The 24,251-nt window shown below is 38.4% G+C and overlaps 1 protein-coding gene across 8 annotated transcripts in view; it reads right to left on the minus strand.

Annotated features, from left to right (window-relative positions):
- Positions 1-24,251, minus strand: part of LOC122671387 (AP-1 complex subunit gamma-2-like) — a 55,890-nt gene that overhangs the window by 13,803 nt on the left and 17,836 nt on the right. For 2 of the 8 annotated variants that reach the window (XM_043868567.1, XM_043868564.1), the window contains exons 2-14: positions 22,525-22,827; positions 22,149-22,290; positions 21,160-21,333; positions 20,267-20,446; positions 14,257-14,411; positions 11,503-11,593; positions 10,791-10,954; positions 4,107-4,161; positions 3,383-3,505; positions 3,197-3,292; positions 2,929-3,059; positions 1,942-2,046; positions 1,574-1,833 (exon numbers count right to left, since the gene is read on the minus strand). In XM_043868567.1, the coding sequence (XP_043724502.1) occupies positions 1,574-1,833; positions 1,942-2,046; positions 2,929-3,059; positions 3,197-3,292; positions 3,383-3,505; positions 4,107-4,161; positions 10,791-10,954; positions 11,503-11,593; positions 14,257-14,411; positions 20,267-20,446; positions 21,160-21,333; positions 22,149-22,290; positions 22,525-22,827 (1,979 nt within the window). Of the gene's footprint in view, positions 1-1,573; positions 1,834-1,941; positions 2,047-2,928; positions 3,060-3,196; positions 3,293-3,382; positions 3,506-4,106; positions 4,162-10,790; positions 10,955-11,502; positions 11,594-14,256; positions 14,412-20,266; positions 20,447-21,159; positions 21,334-22,145; positions 22,311-22,524; positions 22,828-24,251 lie in introns of those variants that run through there. The other 6 variants (XM_043868568.1, XM_043868566.1, XM_043868565.1 and 3 more) reach the window with 5 other exon arrangements.

Genomic DNA, 24,251 nt, shown 5'->3' on the forward strand with positions numbered 1-24,251 from the left:
GTGGTTTCACTGGCATGGGGGAGCATACATCTTCATCCGTTCCCATTGCTTATGAGTACAATGCCCACTCACAGTCACAAACTGGATCGTCCTTTATGGACAACCTCTTCTCCTTGGCCTTCTAGCCGTACATGCTGGCAACACCATCAAGTCACAATGGTTCAATGACAGGTTCTTCACAGTAGGGTGGCTTATACCCTAGTCCTTAGGATAGGTTACCTCTAGTATGTAGATGAGACCATTTATAGGGAAGTTGTAGAGGACTTCAAGCATTTCTTCCAGCACACTATGACGTGGCCTGCATTTGTCATACTCTACAGTCAGAGGAAAATTGGCGTTGACATCATTGGTCCATGAGTGGGCTTAATCCTCCATGTCATAGTTCATGGTATGAGCCATTAGGATGGTTTGAGGGGGTCCACTTTATACTCATGTATCACCACACAGAGGAGGAGTATTGTTGGGACTTGGGAGTTGGGACTTAGGTCTCTATGAGTTGCATGTAATTTGCACTATTTCATAATTATGATTCTTCATTCATGGTGCAAAATTTACTTGTTTTACTTCCCTTTTCTATTTTCTAGAACTAAAACAATGTGTAGAATAGGCAATGTTACACAAGATTTACAATAGGGTTCAGTGTCTACTACCAACCAAGTGTGCAAATCCAAACCACCACTTGTGCGACTTTTCTTGCAATATAAAGGTTTACATATTTTTATATAAGCTAAAATAAGGTTTCCCTGAAGTATCGGAAGTTAATATGGCCATTTGCCCCCCGAAATGGCTAACCGAAACTCACCGGCAAGAAATGCACTGTTTCGGAGAAATTTTGGTTAGTTTTGGTCAGGCCAAAACGAGACCGAAACCCGAGTTTTTGAATTATGTTCCCAACTAATCCCAGTCAACTAAATAAAACCCGTTTTACAATTCAACTTCGGAACTAAGTTGGGGGAAAACATATGGGTATTCGTATATAGTTGCTGTCAATGTCTGTCAATGTTGAAATTTCAAGCGAAAAATCTGTTGAAATTAGTGAAATCACCAAAATTGTTGAATTGGCACATATTACTGTTTCCCTAGGTTAAAAAACAAAAACTTTCCCTGGCAAACAGAAGAAGAGATGCACCTAGCACCTAACAAATATAATAGGCTGAAATAAAAGTTGTGACAGAAAGAAAGTTCTTGCCCATAATTTGGAGATCTAACCCTTAAAATACTATTAAAAATAATAAATATATGGTACTCAAAGTCAAGTAAAAGGGATGGAAATATCAAAGACCAACATAAATAGGAAAACCATACCATGACTAACAGGAAAAATGAAATTTTGATCCTTCATGAATGAAATGATGACAAGCATTTTGGAAAACTGTAGTACCTGGACCAAAAGTCCAAAAACAAACTGAGTTTCACTGTTTCTTGTCTGCCATGTGTTGCTTTTATGTGTAGAAAGGATTACTACTTTATCCTCTCTGGCTCATGCTAGCACAACTCATTAGAACACAGATTCAATAACAAGTGACACAACACAAGTTTTTATGAGAAACAGAAGAGCACAACAAGAGATAACCTGAGAGTGATGGAATTGGTGCCAAATCTACACCAAGCAGATCCTGAAGAAAATCACCATCAGAAGAGCTAGGAGCAGGGGCATCATCTGAAGTTAAATCAAGTAAATCAACCAGAGGGGCAGCAGGGGGTTTGGCAACTCCATTTGGAAGATTGAGTGAAGACCCTGTAGAGGTTGAAACAGTTGGCGGCAAAGAGCCTGCTCTTTTTCCACTATAGGTTGCTTCATCTAGAACTGGCATCCGCTCAACCAACGCTGGCCTGCAGGCAATCAAATACACTGTATGTAATTACATTGAAACTTTTCCATAATCTTCCCAAGAGAGAATTGTTGTTAATGATACCAAACTATAAGGATCAACAGCCAACCTGATATTCTGATGCCTCTCAATTATAGAATTAAATTCAATGGATCGCTGCTGCAGTTCTAACACAAGGCCTCCTTTATGCTGAACAATTATTTCCTTTACCCTCCTAGATATATCAGTAACATAAACATATACATTATGTTAAAAAAAAAAAAAAAGGACATCACAACAAAAACAAAAAACAAAATTAATGTAATCAGGAACTAATTGGACCAAAACCATGAGTGCAAAATAAATATGCACAAAAATATTCGAAAAAATATTAAATAATGCCTATGTATTAATAATTCACTCAAAAGCCAAAAATACCAGGTAAGAAAGAGAACTAGAAAGAAAAATCCCGGACATTACATGAAGAAATTAACGAAAAGAATGAGAAAAAAGCACTAGACAGGATAAGAAGCATCATATAGGACAGTCATACGACCGGCTATGATGTATGGTGCCGAATTTTGGGCAGTTAAGAAGAGCATCATATAGATAAACTCAGTGTAGCGGAGATGAGGATGTTGAGATGGATGAGTGACAAAACTGGGAAGGATAAAGTAAGGAATGATCATATTAGAGCTGATTTGGGAGTAGCTCCAATACACGATAAGCTACAAGAAAGTCGTTTGAGGTGGCATGGCAATCTTCAATGGAGGCCTTTGGATGCTACAGTATGGAGGAGTGATTTGATTCAGATTGAAGGAACTACAAGAGCCAGGGGCAGACCTAAAATGACCTTAGGAGAAGTGGTGAAGGAAGATATGCATAGCTTAGGCCTTGTATCAACTATCAAGTATGACCTCAAATAGAGCTGATTGGAAGGCAAGGATCCATGTAGCCGACCCCATTTAGTTGGGATAAGGCTGAGTTGTTTTGTTGTTTAATGAGAAAAAAACACTATTATCATTCAAAATGCAATGAAGTAACTTTGAGACGAGTAAGACAATAACCCCCCCCCCACCCTTTTTCAATACGTTATGTCAGTAAGAACATGACTTACTGTGAACAAGATGGGAAACGAGAGGAGAGCTTTAAAAGGGCAATTAAAGACATCGCTCGAGTGGTAATATCTGATGTGTGACGCTTCATGGCAATCTCTAACACATCCACAGCATCAGATTCTGTTACCTGCTACAGAAAACTCAGGTTGGTGGTACTCACTTGCAGAGACATCATCATCGAGTAGTTTTTTGAGGGCCATTGCTCCAATTTAGGCATAATCAGAAAATGTATGAAACAAAACTATGGAAAGAAAAATATGCACTTACAGTTATTGGTTCCTCTATATTAAGCATCCCAACATTATTGACCAACATTTCACCATATTCCCCAATGCACCAGACAGCCACTCGCACAAGACTTTCCTGAGAATTGAGGACATCCTTTCAGAAACAGCAGCATACATGACATATAATCTTAATATGCAAGTGTTGTCAAATTCCAATGTTAACTACCTGTTCACCTGATGTTTGTACTGCCCTGTAAAGGGCCCTGACAGTATACCCATGGAGGTCAGGGGCATTGCTTATTACAACAATAAGGGCATGCCAAACTTCATCCTTCACGAAATTTCCAGCCTGATACCACACAAAGAATGAGTACTATCCAAAAACCAATATACAGTATATCATATTCAAGAAAACCTGAATAAAATGCCTACACAATCACAAGTAGCTGCAGTCAGAAAAATAAAATAAAATAATCATTGTAGTGGGTAATTCTGGGTACAAATAGAACTTCAAAAAATACAGAAGCCTAAATGCAATTGACGCATTCAATCTTTCAAGATAAAAGTGAAAGAGTCACAAGAATTTAGAAACTATTTTTTCTTTGAATAAATATCAGATTAATTAAGAAGGCTGAGAAAAAGGCTAGAACAGCAAATAGTACTCAAAAAACAGTACCAATTAACACGAATTTTCCCTTTCGACAATGACATAAGTCATACTAGAACTATATAACAATTAATGCTACATGAGAATGCTTTACTTCAAAGAGCAGCGCACCTAGTAACAATTAACAAGAATTTTCCATACATATCTTCACATTACAAATAAGACAAGAAAAAACCATCTGATATGAAACAAAGTTTATCCAACATCTTTAAATATCCTGAAAAGGCATTCAAGTGAACCCAAAATTATCTGAAGGGACCTCGATTCATGGTTTGGTGCCTACCTCAGAGAGAACCTTGAGCATCTGATCAATGTACCATTGTTTTTCTGGGGAAAACCTGTGGGAAGAAGAGAATGCCTGTATAAGATATTCATGAATTTGAAAGATATCACAAGCATGAATAAATAGTCTGTGTTACATGGATTTAGGTGCTGGTGTCGTGGCAAGAATCTAGTCAGATCTGCCTGACTATTAATTCTTAGGGTATGGGACTAACCTTTCAAGGATGCACAAAGACACAACTACGAACGTGATGCTGGCCAGCGTGGCCTGCCTCAAGAGTTGGAGTATGACACTATCATGAGCTGAGTCATGTATGAAAATTTAAAATAAAAGGAGGGCTTGTGGAATTGTCTCATTTTATTTTAAACAATTGGTTGCCTAATTAAGTTTGTTGTTGATACAAGGTTGTCTTTAAGAAGCCTAAATAGTTTAGACTTCATTTTTACAGTTGTTTGAGTTTTATAGTGTGTTTAGAAATCAATTTCCTTTACTTATTTGACTTGTTTGAAGAGATCTCACTTATTTAGTAGCTTTAGTAGTTCTCTTTAGAGCCATTAGCAAGGAAACATATTTGTTAGGAGACAGGTCAAGTGTGGTTTATAAAAGCATTGTAAACAATATACTTTGTTATGACTGAATGGTTCAAGGTTTTGGATTAGGAGTGTGGAGATTTGAGCGTAATGTCTTGAGCCTTTATGATCACAGCCCCTCTTTATTTATAATAGATGAGAGAAAATTGTAGAATAGGTACAAACTACAAAGACAAAAATACCCCTGGACAGAAATACCCTTGAACCCATTTTACAACACTCCCCCTCAAGTTAGTGCATAAATATCAAACATGCCCAACTTGCTAACAATAGATACAAAACTTTTACTATTAATTCCCTTACTAAAAATATCTGCCACTTGGTCCCCACACTGAACGAAGGGAATGCATATTGTTCCTTCCTCCAATTTTTCCTTGATGAAATGACGATCGATTTCAATATGCTTAGTACAATCGTGTTGAACTGGGTTGTGAGCAATGCTTAGTGCTGATTTGCTATCACAATACAGACGCATGGACAGCTCAACTGGAAAACACAAATCATGAAGGAGTCCTTGTAACCAAAGAAGCTCGCAAATACCATGGGTCATAGCTCGGAATTCTGCTTCTGCACTGGATCGGGCAACAACAGCTTGCTTCTTGCTCTGCCAAGTCACTAAATTCCCACCAACAAAAGTACAATATCCAAAGGTAGACCTCCGGTCATTTGGACATCCTGCCCAATCTGCATCAGTGTATGCCTCAACTCTCAAGTGACCCTGAGGAGAAAAAAGAACACCTTTCCCAGGAGAAGACTTCAAACATCAAAGCATTTTGTAAGCAGCCTCTTGATGAGTGGAATGAGGATCATGCATGTATTGACTTGCCACACTAACTGCAAATGCTATATCAGGACGTGCGTGTGATAAGTATATCAATCGACCAACCAGTCTTTGATAGCTGCCTCTGTCCACAGGATCCCATCTTTATTCTTTAGGTTGGTATTTGGTTTCAAGGGAGTGTCTGCAGGCTTACATCCCAACATTCCTATTTCAGATAAAAGGTCAAGTGTATATTTTCCTTGGGAGAGAAATATACCTTGAGCTGAATGAGCAACATCAATCCCAAGAAAATATCTTAGTCTTCCCACATCCTTGATTTCAAACTCAGTTCCCAAATAGGTCTTTAATTTACCTATTTCATCAACATCACTTCTAGTGATGACAATATTGCCCATATAAACGACCAATACTGTGATAAGTTGCCCTCTCTTCTTGATAAACAAAGTATGATCAACATTACTTTGTTTATAGCCAATTGACACCATGGCTCTGTGGAAACGACCAAACCAAGCTCTGGGTGATTATTTTAGTCCATATAAAGCCTTCTTGAGACGACAAACCTTGCGCTGAGTTTCTTTAGCACCAAAACCAGGTGGAATGTCCATGTATACCTCCTCTTCAAGATCCCCATAAAGAAAGGCATTCTTCACATCTAGTTGTTGAAGATCCCATCCTTGATTAGCTGCACAAGAGATAATGACTCTGACAGTGTTCATTTTTGCTACTGGGGCAAAGGTTTCTTGATAGTCAATTCCATGTGATCGAGTGAATCCCCTAGCAACCAGCCTTGCCTTATATCTTTCCACCGTTACATCAGCCTTATGTTTGACTGCAAAAACCCACTTGCATCCAACAGGTCTCTTTCCTGGAGGGAGACTCACCAAATCCCAAGTGTCATTTTTTCCTAGTGCCCTAATTTCTTCATTCATTACATCTTTCCATCTTGAATTAGCCATTGCTTCCTACCAGGTATTAGGATGGAAATAGAAGACAAGGAAGAAACAAAAGCATGGAAAGAAGAAGAAAGAGACTCATAGGAGACAACGTTAAATATGGGATGTTGAGTACAAGTTCTACTGAGTTTACGAATAGCAATTGGTAAGTCCAAATCAGAATCTAAAGGAGACTTACCAGGAGTAGGAGGAGAAGAACTTGGATCAGGGAGCAACGACTTGTCAGGGGCAGTGGTGGTGATAGTGTCAATTTGCTTTTGTTTACGCCACGTTCCTCGAGTAAATACCTTCAAGTTGTCAAAGTTCCCAATCTCCCCCTGAACTTGAGATTGCTCCTGTTCCTGTCCAGTTATGCCATCTTCTAGTTCAACAGATGGATCTTCCTCAGCAAGTACATCCAATAAAGTGATCAAAGGCACCTCTGCACTAGTAGACTCCCCCTGAAGAGCAACAGGAGATGGAAAATATGCCTCTAACTCTCGAAAAATAACATCCATAGTAACAATCAGTCTTCTGGAAGGAGGGTGGTAGCATTTGTATCCTTTCTGGGTAGCAGAATAACCCAAAAAATACATCTTAAACTCCTGGGATCGAATTTGTCATGACCATGGTGATTGCGAGCAAATACCCCATCCAAATACTTTGGGAGGCACCACAAACGTAGAAGAACCCAATAAAACCTCTATGGGGCAGTAAGACTCTAACACTCCAGATGGCAGCCGATTGATAAGATAGGCTTCTAGAAGGATTGCATCACCCCAGAAACATGGTGGAACAAACATGGCAAACATCAAAGATTGAGCCACCTCCAAGAGATGTCGATTCTTCCTCTCTACAACACCATTCTGAGTAGGAGTATCCACACAACTGGTCTGGTGTATAATACCATGAGTGGATAAATAAGCTTGAAAAGAACCATCAAAATATTCGTTCCTATTGTCAGATCTTAACCTTGGCATCAAATTGGGTTTGGGATTATTTGATGAAACATTTGAAAACAAGAAAAAACATCACTCTTCTTATGCATAAGATATACCCAAGTGGTACGGCTAAAACAATCAATAAAGGTTACAAACCACCTATAACCAAAAGTTGAAACACAACAGACAAGGCCCCAGACATCCGAATGGATTAAACCAAAAAGTAAACAAAGATTATCAGAAATAGGATAAATTGCTTTAGTTTGTTTGCAAAAGTGCAAGCATCACAAACAAAGTTGTTAGGAGTACAAACCGAGTCATGGGATGCCGTAGGTGAAGAAGTTCAACCTGAGAAAGAGACTGGTCAGTAGCAGATGGAGCTGGTGAAGAAGATGAGTCCAGTTGAGTCATGAGATGACGTAGGTGAAGAAGTTCCTCCTAAGAAAGAGACTAGTAAGTAGCAATATCCTCAAATGAAGTATGATGAGCTTTGGCAAAAGAAGAACGACCCTGCCCACAACCCCGAGTATCAGTGGGACGCCCATGTAATTTCCAGCACTTGTCCCATGTATGACGATCCTTATCACAATAGTCACATTTCAATGGAGGCCGATCAGGAATAGAACAGTCACCAGTACCCCAAGAAAGACCACCACGGGAAGGAGTTTGAGAACTAGTGGAAATGGTCAACTGCTCCTAAGAAACAAGGTGAACCATGGCGGTGCAACGGCTTTCCTTTGATTGTAGTATGGCATAAGCCTTCTTGATCACGATTCAGAACATGAGCTCAAATCTGATCATACTCGATGTTCAGCCCTGCGAGAAAGTGACCATCCTCCCACTTTTTAAAGGCAATAACATCAATGTCACAGATAGCCGTGGAAATTCCATAAAAATCCAGTTGTTGCCACATGCTCGTAAGAGTAGAATAATACTGAGAAAGAGATAGTTCTCCTTGTTTGGTAGCAAGTATTTTCTGACGGAGTTCATAACACTAGGCAGCATTACCAACCTAAGAATATGTATCTTTGGCTGTTTTCCAGATCTTGGCAGTAGTGTCAAGGAGAAGATAGCCCCTGGCTATAGTAGGATCCATGGAGTGAATAAAGTAGGACATCACTAGAAAATTTTATGTCAACCATTTGTCCTGGGCAGGACCAGCAGTAGTAGGCATAATAGCAGTACCTGTGATATAACCGAAAGACCATGGGAACCGATGGCAAGGAAGCAGGATCGCAATCACATCAAATAATTGCTCCCGTTTAATTTAATGGAGCTATCAAGGAACGGAAGGAGATCTCATTGATTAACTCCTTCTTGTCCAGTAGATGCAGAAGAGATCTCCGAGTCACCCATGGTTACTGGTGAGAGAAGACTCACAGGCACATCAACACAAAGTGAATCCGGAATAAAAAATCAAACACCAAAAGATAGATCAGACCATGGATTGGTCAAAAAATCCCTTGGTGGGAGAAAAAACTCACCACCAAGGGTGAACTTGAAAAGAGGCAAAGGCGGTAGAAGGCGGAAGAGGTGGAGGCGGTGGTTGTTGAAGGCTGTAACAACCCAACCCCTCTATTGGCATGACATTGTCCTCTCTGACCTAATGGGCCTCAAGACTTTAAAATGCGTCATGCCATGTAGAGGAGGCTACTCTTTATCAATAGCTCAGGATCTCCCCCCTAGCCGATGTGGGACTATGTTTGCACCCCCTCACCAATCTCCCAAACCCCCTGGTACTCAGCCGTGTCTTGGTGGGGACACCTCAACGATCTCCCAAGCGGGCCGGTATCAGGCCGTATTCTTGGGGCGTTACAAGGCGGAGGCGGTGTTTGGTGGAGATGGCAACGGTGGTTGGTAACGGTGGAGGTGGTAGCTAGAACCGAGAAGAGAGAGAGAGACACACACACAATTTTGTGTACATGGATGAGTTCAGATTCTTCTCATCCTATACTATAATGTAGGGAAAGGACCAAAGAAATAAGTAATGAAATATTGGTCAAAGAAACAGAGTTGACATAGTTTAAGTGTGGGTGTCAGACAACATTCTTCCCGTCACGGAAAATGAGAAAGAGAGACAATGGAGATGAGCCTAGGGTTTCGAGATGAGACCCATTAGGTAGGGTTCAGATCCCAAGATGGATCCCCACTCTGATACCAAGTGGAGATTTGAGAATAATGGCTAGTGTCTTTATGATCACAGCCACACTTTATTTATAATAGATGAGAACATTCTAGAATAGGTGCAAGGATAAAAAGGCCCTAGGACAGAAATACCCCCTTGAACCCATTTTACAACAAGAGAAAAGGTAACGTTCCAATGACAGATGGTCAACCAGTGTCCCACTAATGCTACTTCTCTTCTTTAAAACTCAGAATCGAATTTCAGAGAGGGAGTCATAGGAGCAAAAATTAATCAGGCCAAGTAAACAGATCTTCAGCAACTTTGGATTCAGGCTCATTTCTGGTTACAGATTCGGTTCATCTGTTCTATCAATTGACGTGGCGAGGTTTTCTGGCCTGAGTCTTATTTTTATAGTCTGTATGGTGATTGCATCCAAATCAACTGGAAAGAGGATTCATTGCTGTTGATCAGAATCAAAACAGATTTCACATGAAATCTAAAATTTTTGGATCCAGTAGAAATTATAGTTCTGTATCCAGAACTTCAATCCCACTTGAATCAGATCAGTTTGTCACTCTGATCTAAAACTTTAGAATTGAAACTCCCATTAGTTATGGTTTGGAAGAACTGAAATGGAGTTGATTCACTGAGTAAAATTTCAAATTGTTTCCCGATTTCAGTTCTTTCATACAGTAAAGATTAGATATGGTTTGGAAGAACTGAAATGGAGTTGATTCACTGAGTAAAATTTCAAATTGTTTCCCGATTTCAGTTCTTTCATCCAGTAAAGATTAGCGGATTTTCACAATCTTTCAGGAGTTTATTTAATCAATGCCCGACTCATAAGCATAGTTCAAAAACTCGCCGAAATTTCCCTAATTTCGGCATGTCTGGGACAAAAGAGGAGGCAAAACCCAGAATCAGCACTGTTTCCCCAAAATTTTGCTCATTTCACAGAAATTTCAGTCTGACCAAAATGGCCTACCGAAATGAGATTTTGAACTATGATCATAAGCATGCTAGATTAGTAACTAAATAGATCTTAGAAATGCCATCTCCACCACTGATAGCCCCAAAATTGAGTTTCTGGATATTAAAAAAACAAAAAACCTCCATGGTTGGTTTTACCAGCCATTTTGGTTCCCAGTTTTTTCCCAAAACGGACATGTCAACAAACCAAAAACCAAGTCCTGTTCAGGCGAAACAGCCTGACAAGTAACATAACTCATAAATCATCTGCAACTTTAAATCCAAGAGCAAGGATTACAATTTGAAGAACAAATTATAAGAATCAAGTAACTTTTTTTTAACTTACTTTTCAACAATGGAGCAAATTTTGGCAGTAAGATCTTCCTTGAATTCTTGATCACTTACTTCCAGATAATCAATAAGCTCTTTTGTCAAAGGCTTCACATTGCTTTCATTCACTAGCAGAAAGATAAGTTCAAGTGCCCTCTTCCTAATGGAAGCGTCTGAATCCTGTTAAGTCACAAGGTTTATAAGTTGGATAACTCAAATCAATAATAAATGTGACTATGTGAGCGATTATCTCTGTCATTATTCATAGCCTAAAAAGAGTAGTAAGAGATTTTCTTTTTTGGAGGGGGGAGGGAGACCATGGAAAAATTGCATATGCAACAGCATTTTCCATTCTTGCTAATTCCCAGAAAAAAAAATTTGCATCTCATTTTCTTGGATTGTTTTTGGTTTTTTCTCGGTTTGTTTTTGGTTTTTTCTCCTTTTCTTCTTTTGGTGGGAGGTGGACCACATGTTCCAGTAACTCGCACTATATTTATGCATCTAATAATTGTAAATAGAACAATAACATTTACATCGATGCCAGTCAAAAAGAATTTTGGATGGAATTGATGTGAGATTGCGTTTGGCCTTAAGTAATATGTGAGAGCAATTTTGACCATTCAGAAACTTGATGGAGCATCACCAAAAATCAAATAGAAGTACAGAAATGCTTGAATTTTAACTTTTGCTGACCATGTAAGGACTACCAAGCATATTGAGTGCAATACCTTTACACACTCCAAAATTGTTGCCCGATGCCTCTGCACTGCTTGGGCATCCACAGCAATAGCCTTCATCAGCATGTTCAATGCAACATATCTGAAACAGACAGGTTAAACTACATAAGTTTTTGTTAAGATAAGCGCCCTAATATTTTCATAAGTTCAACTTAATTTCAGACCTGTTTTTCAAATAAAAACAATCAACCGTTAAAGCACAAAGACAAACTCATGAGGAGAATAACCAAAAAGTTGTATTATGTTTTACCAGAGGAACTATGAGAGAAACACCAAATTTCAGTAAGAAGAAACTAAAAAGTTATGATCTCATCAAATGAACATGAACATGGAAGCAGACTGGAGAGAAGAGAAGATGAGAGAATGAAGAATAATGCCTATGGTTTGAGTCATTGAGTGAGGAGCAGAATACCTCAAACCGTGGATGGGGGTCTACTTATATAAAAATAAGAAAATACAATGAAGGACGGGTGCACAACTAAATACTACTATTTAAGTGTGCTTTACCCTTAAAGACAGAAATAAGAAAGAACATTACATTTATACCCCTATAAACCGACATAACTTAACACCAACTGAAGTCATAAAAAAGACTGAATGCTATATCTGAGATACCTCTAGCAGCTAAGAAACAAACTATGAATATATTCTGACAACGAAACCCACTTTTTCAACCACCACCCCCCTCTCCCCCCCCCCCCCCCCCAACACACACAAAAATAAAAAAGTCAATGAAACCCAACTTATCACTTAAAAACAAACTACACTTTGCCTATTAAACAGAACAAGGATTCACAAAAGGAAAACAAAGAGAACAAACAAGAGAAAGAAAGTTCACACCAGCAATACCACTAAACAAGTCATCCCTATGAATCCCACTATAGCCCAACAGAATGAAAATTTTCAATACAAGAAACCCATGAGCCTTTATTATTCCTCATCCCCAATTAAAAACATTACTTAAGTCTCGAGTCACTACCTAGGAAAAACAGATAACCTTTTACAAACTCAAGAATAATGCAACCATTGGTCACATACCCCTACTTTTGGATCGCTATGGGCCTACCAAAGTGAAAGAACTTCAAAATAATGTGATTACTGTCAATCTGAACATTCTGAGAATGTTCAGAACCCCTTAGAGTAAAGCAAATAGGCAAAAGTATCAATTGGTAAATAAATTTAGAAGAAAATAGCTTTTCAGGAATTTAAAATAAGAATGGGAATAAAACAGAATTAAGTTACAAAGAAAAAGACTTTTATGCAAATAAGAAGATTTCTGTCCTTACTTACAAATGAGAAAGTTGTTCATCCCTTACCTCTCGATAAGCAGCAAAACCAGCAGTGAGTTGCCATGGTTGCAGATGCGAGAACTTATTCAAGAAAGATCTAATCGAGCTGAAACATCAGGATATTAATCCTAATTTCCAGCCCTCTTAAACCCAACTAAACACCGCCAAAAAGATCAACTAAAGAATTAACAAGAGAACTCCGAAATTGTATCTGGCAGAAGTCACCAGATCTGATCTGAACTAGGGTATAGAACTCACGATAGGAGAGGATTCGGGAGGCAAGACTCTAAGGATTTTAGTTGCCTTCAAAGGGGCTCCCTTCTCTCCAAATCTCAGACCCAAAGGAACATGCACCAAGGAATTCGAACTCTCCGATTGGGTCTGCAAGTACCGCCCAGAAATAGGAACTGGGAATGAAGCTTTAAGATTAAAAGAAATTAGGAAGAAGAAGGGCAAGAAAAGTAGCAACGTAAAGGGAGTAAAAGAGAGAGAGAGAGACTGACAAAGGAACAACGAAGTTGGGCCTGAGAAGAGGGCCAACTCAAGGATTCCACAGAGAAGAGAAGGGAATCAATCGAGCACAGCAGCACACCACCAACTAATAATCTTCATTCAATTAAACTCTAATCTCCATCGTTTGGGTTACATGCATATATATATAAAGATAAAACTCCTAATTACATTCTAAAACAAAAATAGAACCCAACTAGGAAACAAACACTAAAACAGGAATTCTGGCATATATCCTATCAACCCCCTATCGGACCAAAAGCCCAGTTTGGGTCCAGTTCACCTTGGTCTGGGTTTCCAGATCAGGTCATGCCGGTCCAGCCATTCACATGCAACTGCATCAAAGACAACCCATCAAAGTTGAGTTTCACCATCCCCTCTGGAGGAGGGAGACCAATTGATAGAAGAGGTTGTATTTTCCCCTTGTGAGATGTGCTAATCTGTGAAAGGTGTGCATAAATTTTCATTGTCGTTCAAAGTTTCTTAGTTCTTGATGTCACACTGGTTGATCAGCTCAGATGAGCTACAGCACCTCTAGCATAGGCAACATCATGTAAAAGAATGGAAAACAATAATTATTTATGACAAAAAAAAGTTCATTCAATGAAGTGGTCTATTAGACACTACCATACTTGATTGGGCATGTGTCTAAGAAGGTTTAAGAAATTTAAGAAATTAGATTGAAATGACAGTGTAGAAATTTGTTATTGGGCTTTGAAATCTCATGAATAAGGTCTTGTGAGACATACTTCTATAATTGGGGAAGTCTCTACCCATCACAGTACTTTTCATGCTGATCAAAAAAGAAACAGAAAATGAAAAGTCTACATTTGTACAAATTAAAATGTTTGAAAAGAATTTCGCAAAGTATGCCTTCTCACTAACAGAGATAATTAGGCAACAACTGGAGTGATGCCCGAAATGAACTGTACTAAAGAAGGCTGACCTGATATTGTTGTCGCGGTTTGACAAGAATCTTCCCAAAATATTAATGGCAAGCACACGTAAGCCACTATTGTCCTCAATGCTCATAATAGTTTCAACGCATTCATAAAGAATGGCATTCCCTGCATTTTTGTTTGGCTCGGTTTTCGTTGCTACCTAAACAAGGAAATCAGTATGTCAAACAAATTAAAAACTAAAAGAATATGCCATACAAATGTAGCAAACACTGTTTAAGAATACAATGCAAGTCATAGAATGAACACTAATAAGAAGGATAATGAAAGAAACACAAAAATTAAATGAAAAGTGAGGGGCTTTGGCACCACATAAGCATGTGTGTGTGCACACGCACTTGAGCAGAGGCATGGCAAACAGAAGCTGGTGTCTACTTCTATCAATATCTTCACACTATCACACAGTTAATGCTGAGTTTGCACTAAAATTATTGTATTCTGTTTCTATCTGATGCAATTTTCCAACTGAATCATGGAAAAGAAATGGTTCCCAAAATTTTGTAGCTGAAAACTGGCACATGATATTTCAGCATCCATCATACAAGGCTGAATTGGTCTTCACAAGTAACCTATTTTTTTCGACCAATATGACACCAGATCAAAACTCATGCAGAGGTCAGATGGTTTTCAAAAGAACATGGGAAATGGATAAAACTTAAACAAAGGACAATCATTGGGTTAGATTTTGTGGATGCTTTTCTACATTTTTAGGGGTATAATTTAAGTTTCATTTTATTTATACATTGGATAGTTAATATTTTAACTGTCACAAAAAATGTAAATAAGTCAGGTGAAATCTTAGGGTTCCTTTTTTTTTATTTTCCCTTTTTTTAGGAGGAGGGAGGAAATAATTCAAGAGTTGTAAGTATTATGATGGGAGTGTTTTCGAATGAACCATATTCTATCATGTTAAAAGAGCTTTTGAACATCCGATTCTCTATTCCTTCTCCCCTGACCAATTTTGTGATGATATTTTAATATTCATGAGAGTTCTACCGTACTTCACTTCAGTGATTCTTATGCTTCAGTCTGCATGCATTAAGATTCCATTACTTTGGTGCATGGAACAAGGCTGTATCAAATTGTTCCATGTTCCTTGTTAAGGCTAAAGTATCAAAAAAGATTTATTGGCCATACTCTGATGGAAGCACGAATCAGAATTCTGTACGGATTCCCATGCATGCAAACAAAATAGTTACAGCAAACCAAGCATAAGAAAATTAGAAATGAGCCAATCTCAGTAATTAAAATACTGAAACAGCATTAAGAAGTACGACTAATGTAGTCCTAGGTAGGAGTAGTCCCACTAGGAACCAAAGTAATAGGATCACCAAACAAGGCTGACCGATTGGGACAGCTTAGGCTAATTAGGGCCGAATTAGGGCAGAATTAGGGTTAGGGTTAGGGTTTCGAGCTAGGGTTTTATTTGGTAATGATGTGCAGGTTTTTAGGAGTCTATTGGTGTAGGTTTGGATTGATTTGGATGAAGTTGGAAATCTAGGGTTTCGGGTTAGAGGCCTTGTAAAAATGGAGTGTTTTCAGGATCTAGGGTTTAGGGGTGCATTTTGGGAAAGGGGTTTATAGGGTATTAATGGGCAAGTCTAGGGGGTTATTTTGGTATAAAGAAGTTAGGGTTTGGATGAGTTACGAAATTTTGCAATTTAGGGCAGAATTGGATTTAGGGTTTTGATTGGCAGATTGGGCTGCAACTGAAATCGAGTGGAGGGATAAGGCTGGACAGATTTTAGAGTGAGGCTAGGGTTATGGGAATCGATTAGGGTTACGTGGAGGATTAAGAAGAGGAATGAAATTGCAGAATTATAAAACTACTTACTTGAATTAACACTGATCTCCAACAGTAGCAAATTGAAGAAAAGCTAAGAGAGGACCTCCCGATCTACAAGATGCAAGGAGTCACTGGGGATTCCAGTCCTTCAACCTTGATATTACTCACAAGGGGGGGTCTTGATATGACACACAAGACAGTCTCTGAAGAGAGAAGCAACAGCAGCAGCAAAGACAGCAGCAAAACAATATTTTTTTATTAATCAAATTCGTATTCAATACTTGGCCCCCTTACAAACTTATATAGAAGACTCAAAAATAGACTTAGACACTAAAAGGAATGGCCTAACCCTATCCCTAACCTATCAGGTAACTTAAACTGACTAGGAAACTAAAATATTAAAAGAAATAGACTCAAAACATGGCTGGACTTATAGAGTCCTAATCCAGCCCAACTTACATCACATGACCACTTAAGTTGTCACATGACCACTTAACCAAGTCACATGATCACTTAAATTGAACCAATTGGATGCAACCAATTTGAACCGGTTCAATCAAAAAAACATAAAAATAAACTAAGTATTGGGCTAATCCCGTATGCAACCTATGTACCCCTAGTTTAGGCTCATTAAAGTGGCCTAATACATAGAAAACCCTTGAGAACAAAGGCCCGACATGTATATAACCCAACCCTGGGCCTATTTCTAAAGAAATAAGCCAATTTCTATGATGAACCTACACCAACGACCCACCAGCAAAAAATCTTACCAAATTTTCAGTTTTACAAACAAATTGTGGTGATATAGCCGTGTAGGGCTGACCTTATTTGTCTAATTGTTAGTTTAGGTATCAATACAATTGCTACTGAGTTTTAAACCAGTTCTCATGAGCACATGAATCATAAGGATTTGACAGCAGCTGTACAAGTATGTTATTAATGGAGCCAGCTATCCAAATACTCAATTGAGAGTAGATGAGTTCAAGCTGCTGGACAGGCCCAGAAACAGTGTAGTACAGGGAATTTAAAAGACCGAGATACTATGTAACAAGTACAGAACTTAATAAAGAACTTAATCTGAACTAGGAATTAGAATAGACAGAATATATATCCAGGAAGCTATATGTACATATCAAACAGAACTAGATAGACATAAGAGAATAAGGTAGTACAAGAATTAAAAGAACTAAGGAGAAGAAACAGGTATCAATTTGGTACATTTTATAACTCAAACTGACCAGTTTTCTGGAAGAGTTGCCTGTTAATTCAAACAATGGTGGCCATGGCATTATGGAAACCCTAACCCCAATTAGGGTTTTAGGCTCAAGGTGCTTTTAGCTAAGAGGGCTGATTAGGGTTTAGCCGTTTAGGTCTAGAGTACTGAAAATCTCGAACTGAAGATAATCAATGAATATAAACTGAGAGGTCAGAGATAGGACAGAAACAAGGAAATTCTGAGAAATTGGAACTAAGGCAGAAATATGCCTCGATAGGGAAAAGTTAATAACTTGTGACTTCGGGCTTGGATGGAACTGAAACTTCAGTTGAGTGGTGGTCTAGGAGGGGCCTAACTGTGCTGAAATCTCAGGGATTTCTCTCAACTCTATGGAGGTGTGATAGGATAAATGAAATGGGTTGGAACAGTAGCTTACTGGTAGGATTTATGAGTATGTTCTAGCAGAGAATGGTGAAAGGAGGATATTGGGTGAAGTTTCAGGGCTAACAGAGCTGGATTGAGAAAAATATGAAGAGTTGCAAGTGGTCAAAAAATTGGGTTATAACAGGGTATCTGCAGGCTAAGCTAAGGGGCTGGAATTGATCTGCAGAAGTTGGGTTCCAAGAAACAATGGACAGGAACAAAGCTAAGAAGAAGAACTGCAGAGAGATTTGAAATATCAGCAGCAAGCAAGGAGCTGGAATCCTCCCTGTGTGGCCTAGGGAATCCACCCAAACCCACACAAGAATTTCAGTTCTCACACCAGTGAATCCACAATGAATAGTTAACAGCAGCAATCTTTCAAATGATCAAATCTATGTTACAACTGAGGAGGCCCCTCCCTATTTATAGTGTAGGGATCAGCTTTGGTTGCTTGGACTCCAGGGATTAAACTTTTTAAAAACTACTAATAATTTTGAATTAGAAACTAATCTAACAGACCTGCAATCAAACTTCTAGAACCTTATAACAGAAATATAAACAAACTACAAAAGCCAAATTAGAAACTCATCTCCAAATTTAGAAACTTCTATAATTCTAAAAATTGAAGACTAAAGCAGCGTGTGGTATGCATTCTAGGCCAATTTCGCATTCTTGGATGATAAAAATAGTTGTTTTTATCGTTCGAGAATGTGAAATCAACCTAGACTGCATTCCAAGAATGCATACCAAACACAGCCTAAGAATAGAAAATAGGAACTAGAAACTACTAAACCTAGCAACTAATGACAATGGCAACGTATTGAAAATATAAACTAACTAGAATTAGAAACTACTAAGGCTTTATATATCAGCCTTCTAAAACAAAAGGAAGGACACTAAAATAGAAACTAAATAAATCAGAAACTATTAGGCAGCAATAAAATCTGTTGTCTTGCTATCTTCAGTGGGGCACACAGAATCTCAATTATTTGCTTGGACTTCCTTCTCCAATCAAGGCTTATAGACCCATAACACTGTTCACATGAACAGTAGTCCGGGTACTGTTCATGTGAACATTAACTTCTTTTTTTTTTGGGGGGGGGGGGGAAGTAGTTTGGGCTGCTTTAGGTGACGCTCCATCGAACCAACAAAAACTTGCCACATCATCAGACCAGGCTGCCTCTCACAGCAGTCAAATCCACAACCTTGCTGGGCTGGTTTTGGGGCTTGTTCCTGCGGATACATATGGACTTGTGATCGACATCAAAATAGGAGAGAGAGAGAGAGAACAGATAGGAGAGGAATAGAGGACCAAAGGGTAGAGAGAAAAATAAGAGATCACAAGGGGAAGAGAGACCACACGCCACACACAGGAGACACATAAACTCTCTGCAATTCAGCAATCGATGAGAATTACAAGACTTGTAAAAACCAGAAAATGAGAACTCTAGCTGACTTAGAACTCTAAAACCTTTTACCAGATTGACTCAATATTTAATCCCAACAATAACTAACTTCTAGACTATTGCACTAACCCATGGCTCCCTAGCTTGAGCCCACGACAGTCTAATAATCTACTAACAGCTCTTAATTTTTAAAGGAAGATAGTACAAAAATGCACTCAATCAATTAAAATAATCCCAACTAATATAGCTACCAGTGTGGCCCTTGTATGGACCCAAAACTGAGTCAATCAGCTTGGATTTTAGACTGGATTACTTGGGATTGGGCTTTGGTTTACAAAGTTTTATCAAATCAGTCCATCCAATCTATTGCTACTGTATTATTATAACTCAGGCAGGTTCCCCATATCATCTTCATTTATAGCATTCTGACAAAATGGAAAAAATAATAAAATTAAAGACTATCAATTGGAAGTTAACATGATGGTCACTGTTTCAAATCTCAACAAAGCACCTGAATCTTTGATTTCAAAATGAGTCTTTTGCCCCAAATTTCAATCTCTGATCACCTTGCTCCTTCTCCTTATCTACCTTATGCGTCTTAAACAAGGGTGAAAATAGAACAGGCTTATGTCCTCCAGTTCTTGTGCCAACAGTCTGGGTCCCAACTCCCAATCCAGGGATGCTAATGTTTTTGAAGATCAAACAAAATAAAAGGTCTTTACTAGGGAGCCAAGTTTATTGATCCATTGATCAGAAATATGATTTTAATTCTTTTAATTGTATGTTTAGATATTCAAAGGAGGATAGGAAGCAGGATAGAATAAAACTGGGAGAACAGCGCTCATGTAGCCAACAACATAAACGGAAAAAAGGTCCAACAAACACATGAATTGCAATTTACATGGAGCCATGGAGCCCAACATTTCATTTGCCATATATTCGACAGCATTAAGATTCATTAAAAACATCTCCACTGTGAAAGGGTACAAGTACATGAAAAGTGAACATCATCTAAAAAGTACATGAATATATTGATTGAATAAGTAAAAGAATATCAAAACAAAAACGTCCACAGCTATATCAATATTCTCTAAAACGTAGGTGGGTTGCCAAATAGTTGAACAAAATGTAATAGCAGACAATTAAAACCAAAGATAGCAACTGACCTGAGCAAGAATATCATTCATACAGTCACTAGCATCTGCATCTCCTTGGCCCAAAATGCGTAAGAGCCTAAGAAATCGGATATGAAGGAAAGGGTCTGTAATCCCAGACATGTCGTACTCAGGTGAATATGGACTATTGACGACATCCTTTAGAACTTTAACCAAACCCTCCGTGCACCTCTACAATTAGGTGAGTTACATAATCACAGTTCAGCACTACACAGTACCACTTATACACATGCACACACTATCAATGAGCAAGAACTTTACAAATTAGTAAGAATAATAACTAATCTTCTCTTCTTATCATTTTCATTTTTTTTAAACTCAAAATGTGAACTATCTCATCATTTAACTGACTACAGAAATGCTTACAAGAGAAAACTAACGACACAAATCAACAGATTAACAGATTAGCCAGTTCAAGTAGGGTTTATTTTCAGCCAAGTCAGATGTAAATTGGCCATTTTTTCATCTTGGCATCCAGGTTAGTCCTCACCTAGGAGTTGATTATGCATGTGATTCAACATATGCATAACGATTACACAAAAGGCTACCTGCTAGTAAGCATTATGACAAGCAAATCAGCAGAATCATCAAAGTGTATCTCTGTTTGGGCATAGCTGAACACGCACTGAACTCAACTCATACAGTTGTCATCCAAGGGAGTTCTAAAAATGTCAAACTATGTTTGTCAAGTCCAACACCAAAAAAACAGAAGATTGAATAATTTATGCAGTTGAAAGTTCAGTCGCGGCAATTAGAGATCCCTATAAGATCCTTTCCAACCAAAATTGCAGAAACTGACATCCAGCTCAATCTGTCTACAAGATTTTTTGCCACTGCAATAAAATTAAAAGCAGCACTTAATCTGGTCAATGATCTGCAATTACCTTTCTAAAATAATCAAGGGCCTCTGTACTGACTTTGCATAGATCTGTACAAAGCTGAACTCCTGTTATCAAAACCCCATGGTGCTTTTCTTTGAGCAAGGCAGCAGCAGGACTAATAAAATTCTCTGCCAGATCTGGCACTTTCTTTATTATCCTTATAGAGCATAATGCAGCCTGCAACACAAGAGAAAATCAATTTCAAGTTTCAAAATATGATGCTGCAAACAAACAAACTCCGATATGATAGTAAAAATTTCCAACTATCTATTATCAAAAAAAAAGGGGTCATTGCTTGGAGCAATGGTAAAAAGTTTCAGGCTGCCAGGGCAACTGCCGGGGTTCGAGTCTTGCGAGCCACTTTGCATAAAAATGCCGAAAGATAGGATCGCCTCCAAACTCACCCCTCCCAGGATCCCACATAGACAGGACCACCGCTGGTTAATGGCTGTCTTTTATTATCAAAAAAAATAGACAAATTAAATTGAAAGAACCACTTAGAAAGTGTGGGAGTAAAAAGAACAGTCAAGAGAGTTGAATGAGAGGCAAAACAGACCAGCCATGTGGAACAAAACATTCAGAGCTGCCTATGTTCAACCTTAGCAAAGCTTCCAAAAACCACTGGTGGAATGGTACAATTACTATCCACAGAAAACTTCTAAATGGAGGGAAATGGTGAAATAAACTTTCAGAACATGACATGAAATATAAAGACCAAGCTATAGAACACCATACCAAATACGAAAAAGAAAACCAAAAACGAAAGTCAATTTAAAACTCGATTCTCTAGCAGCAGTATACAGACAGGACACTGATCCTTGAGTAATTCCAGAAGAAACTATCTTCTACACCAAATGACGCAATCCCAATATAGGGAACCATGCCATTCAACATAGTTGATCAAGATGCTGTTCATTTCCATATGTATACTTCTGGAACCTATGGTAATATAACTGACAATAAAAGAAGGCTGTTTGAGCAGAGAACATTACTTTTTTTCGTATGTTAGGATCTCGAAATTGAAGCAATCTTTCAACTTCAGGTGCAAGATCACGAGCCATTTCTGCTGAACAAATATTCCCCAAAGCACAAAGAGCAAGACCAACAATATACTGATTCGTGTGGTTAAGATCTCTGCACATAAGTTAAGGATTCTGCATAATAGGCGACATAAAAAGGTAATTTCTAGTTCAATATAAATTATTCATCATGATTAGCAAACAATAGGAGTTCAAAATTTAACTTTTTCTCTCTCTTTTTTTTTTTTTTTTTTTGACATAATTTTAAAAAAAATTTAAATATAAGCAAAAATTGTTTGAAAAGGTTGGACAAGCATATCAAAGAGAAAACGCCAAAATCCCAGGATACTGCTTGAGAGAGTTCGTAACCAGCATAAGAACTTCTTGTCTTTCATCAAGAAGCAACATGAGACCAAGATATCCTATTCTCTTCTCTGGAAATCCAGCAGATGCTATTGACTTTAGGCACTCCATTTGACCAAAATGTGTGGGGTAACCAAGCATGTGAATGAACATGAGTTTTGCCAGATTACGGTGCCGATAATCTTGGTCATTTTCACTAACTGCAGCACGAATGGTAGCACACTCTTTCCTTACAACAGCTCGTTCTTCTGCAGCCGTTTTGCAAGCACGTATAGCTCGAATCATATCCCTGCAATGAAATTAAGTACACATCATATTAATGATATGAACAAGAGTTGGAGAGTAGGTCTGTCAGATGTGACCAATGTAAGAGGTAGCAAAAATTAAGGTATTATATTACTGTTTCAAAATTTGGCATCAATGGTTAGAGTGGTAAACAACAATTCGGCTCTCCTCCAGCCGTGGCGGGAGCTGGAGGATCCAGCCAGCAAAACAAGGGGTGTTTGGGTCATTTCATAGGTGGGCCCCCTATGAAATGACCAAACCCAACCCCCTGGATCCAGCTCCCGCAACGGCTGGAGGAGAGCCAGGTCCGGTAAACAAATGAATGAGGCCATCACATAGAATAATCATGGAGAAATATGTGTTTTAGTAGTACTGATGACGGACAAAACATGAAGAAAAAGAGGCCAAAACACAACAGTGTCACAGCCCCATATTTTGCCTTGATGAGAATGCTACTAGAAGATCTTGTGGGGCCCAAGACCAGATTCCATGAAGACTTTTTAAAAGAGTCAATTTTGGCTATGCTTGGGGATTTAGAAGTTTAGTTTAGTTTCTATTTTCAGAATTATTCTCTTAGATATTTCATGGTTGTCTATTAAGCAACCTTAGCTTAGTTTAGTTTCTAATTTCAGATTTAGAAAGTAGGCATAGCTTTTATTTCCTTAAGTTTCTATTTTCAGTTTGTTTCCCTTTTTTTCTTGCAAGTTTCTAATTTTCTTTCACTTGTTAAGCAAGTCTCAGCCATATAAGAGACTCCTATTTGATACTTTCTATTTTTGACTCAATTCCTTAGTCTATTTATATGTAACAGCCCATAGAGTGATGCAGGTTCATCATAGAAATTGGCTTATTTCTTTAGAAATAGGCCTAGGGTTGGGTTATATACATGTTGGGCCTTTGTTCCCAAGGGTTTTCTATGTATTAGGCCACTTTAATGAGCCTAAACTAGGGGTACATAGGTTGCATACGGGATTAGCCCAATACTTAGTTTATTTTTATGTTTTTTTAATTGAACCGGTTCAAATTGGTTGCATCCAATTGGTTCAATTTAAGTGATCATGTGACTTGGTTAAGTGGTCATGTGATATAAGTTGGACTGGATTAAGACTCTATAAATCCAGCCATGTTTTGAGCCTATTTCCTTTAGTATTCTAGTTTCCTAGTCTCCTAGTCAGTTTAAGTTACCTAATAGGTTAGGGATAGGGTTAGGCAATTCCTTTTTAGTGTCTAAGTCTATTTTTGAGTCTTTTATATAAGTTTGTAAGGGAGGCCAGCATTACATACGAATTTGATTAATAAAAACTCAGCTTTATGCTTGTTGCCTTTGTTGCTGCCTTTGCTCCATCGTGAGTGTGTCTTGTGAGTAATATCAAGGTTGAAGGACTGGAATCCCCAGTGACTCCTTGCATCTTGTAGATCGGAAGATCC

This window comes from Telopea speciosissima, chromosome 8 (genome assembly GCF_018873765.1).
Source record: "Telopea speciosissima isolate NSW1024214 ecotype Mountain lineage chromosome 8, Tspe_v1, whole genome shotgun sequence".
In the NCBI taxonomy this organism is placed as follows: domain Eukaryota; kingdom Viridiplantae; phylum Streptophyta; class Magnoliopsida; order Proteales; family Proteaceae; genus Telopea; species Telopea speciosissima.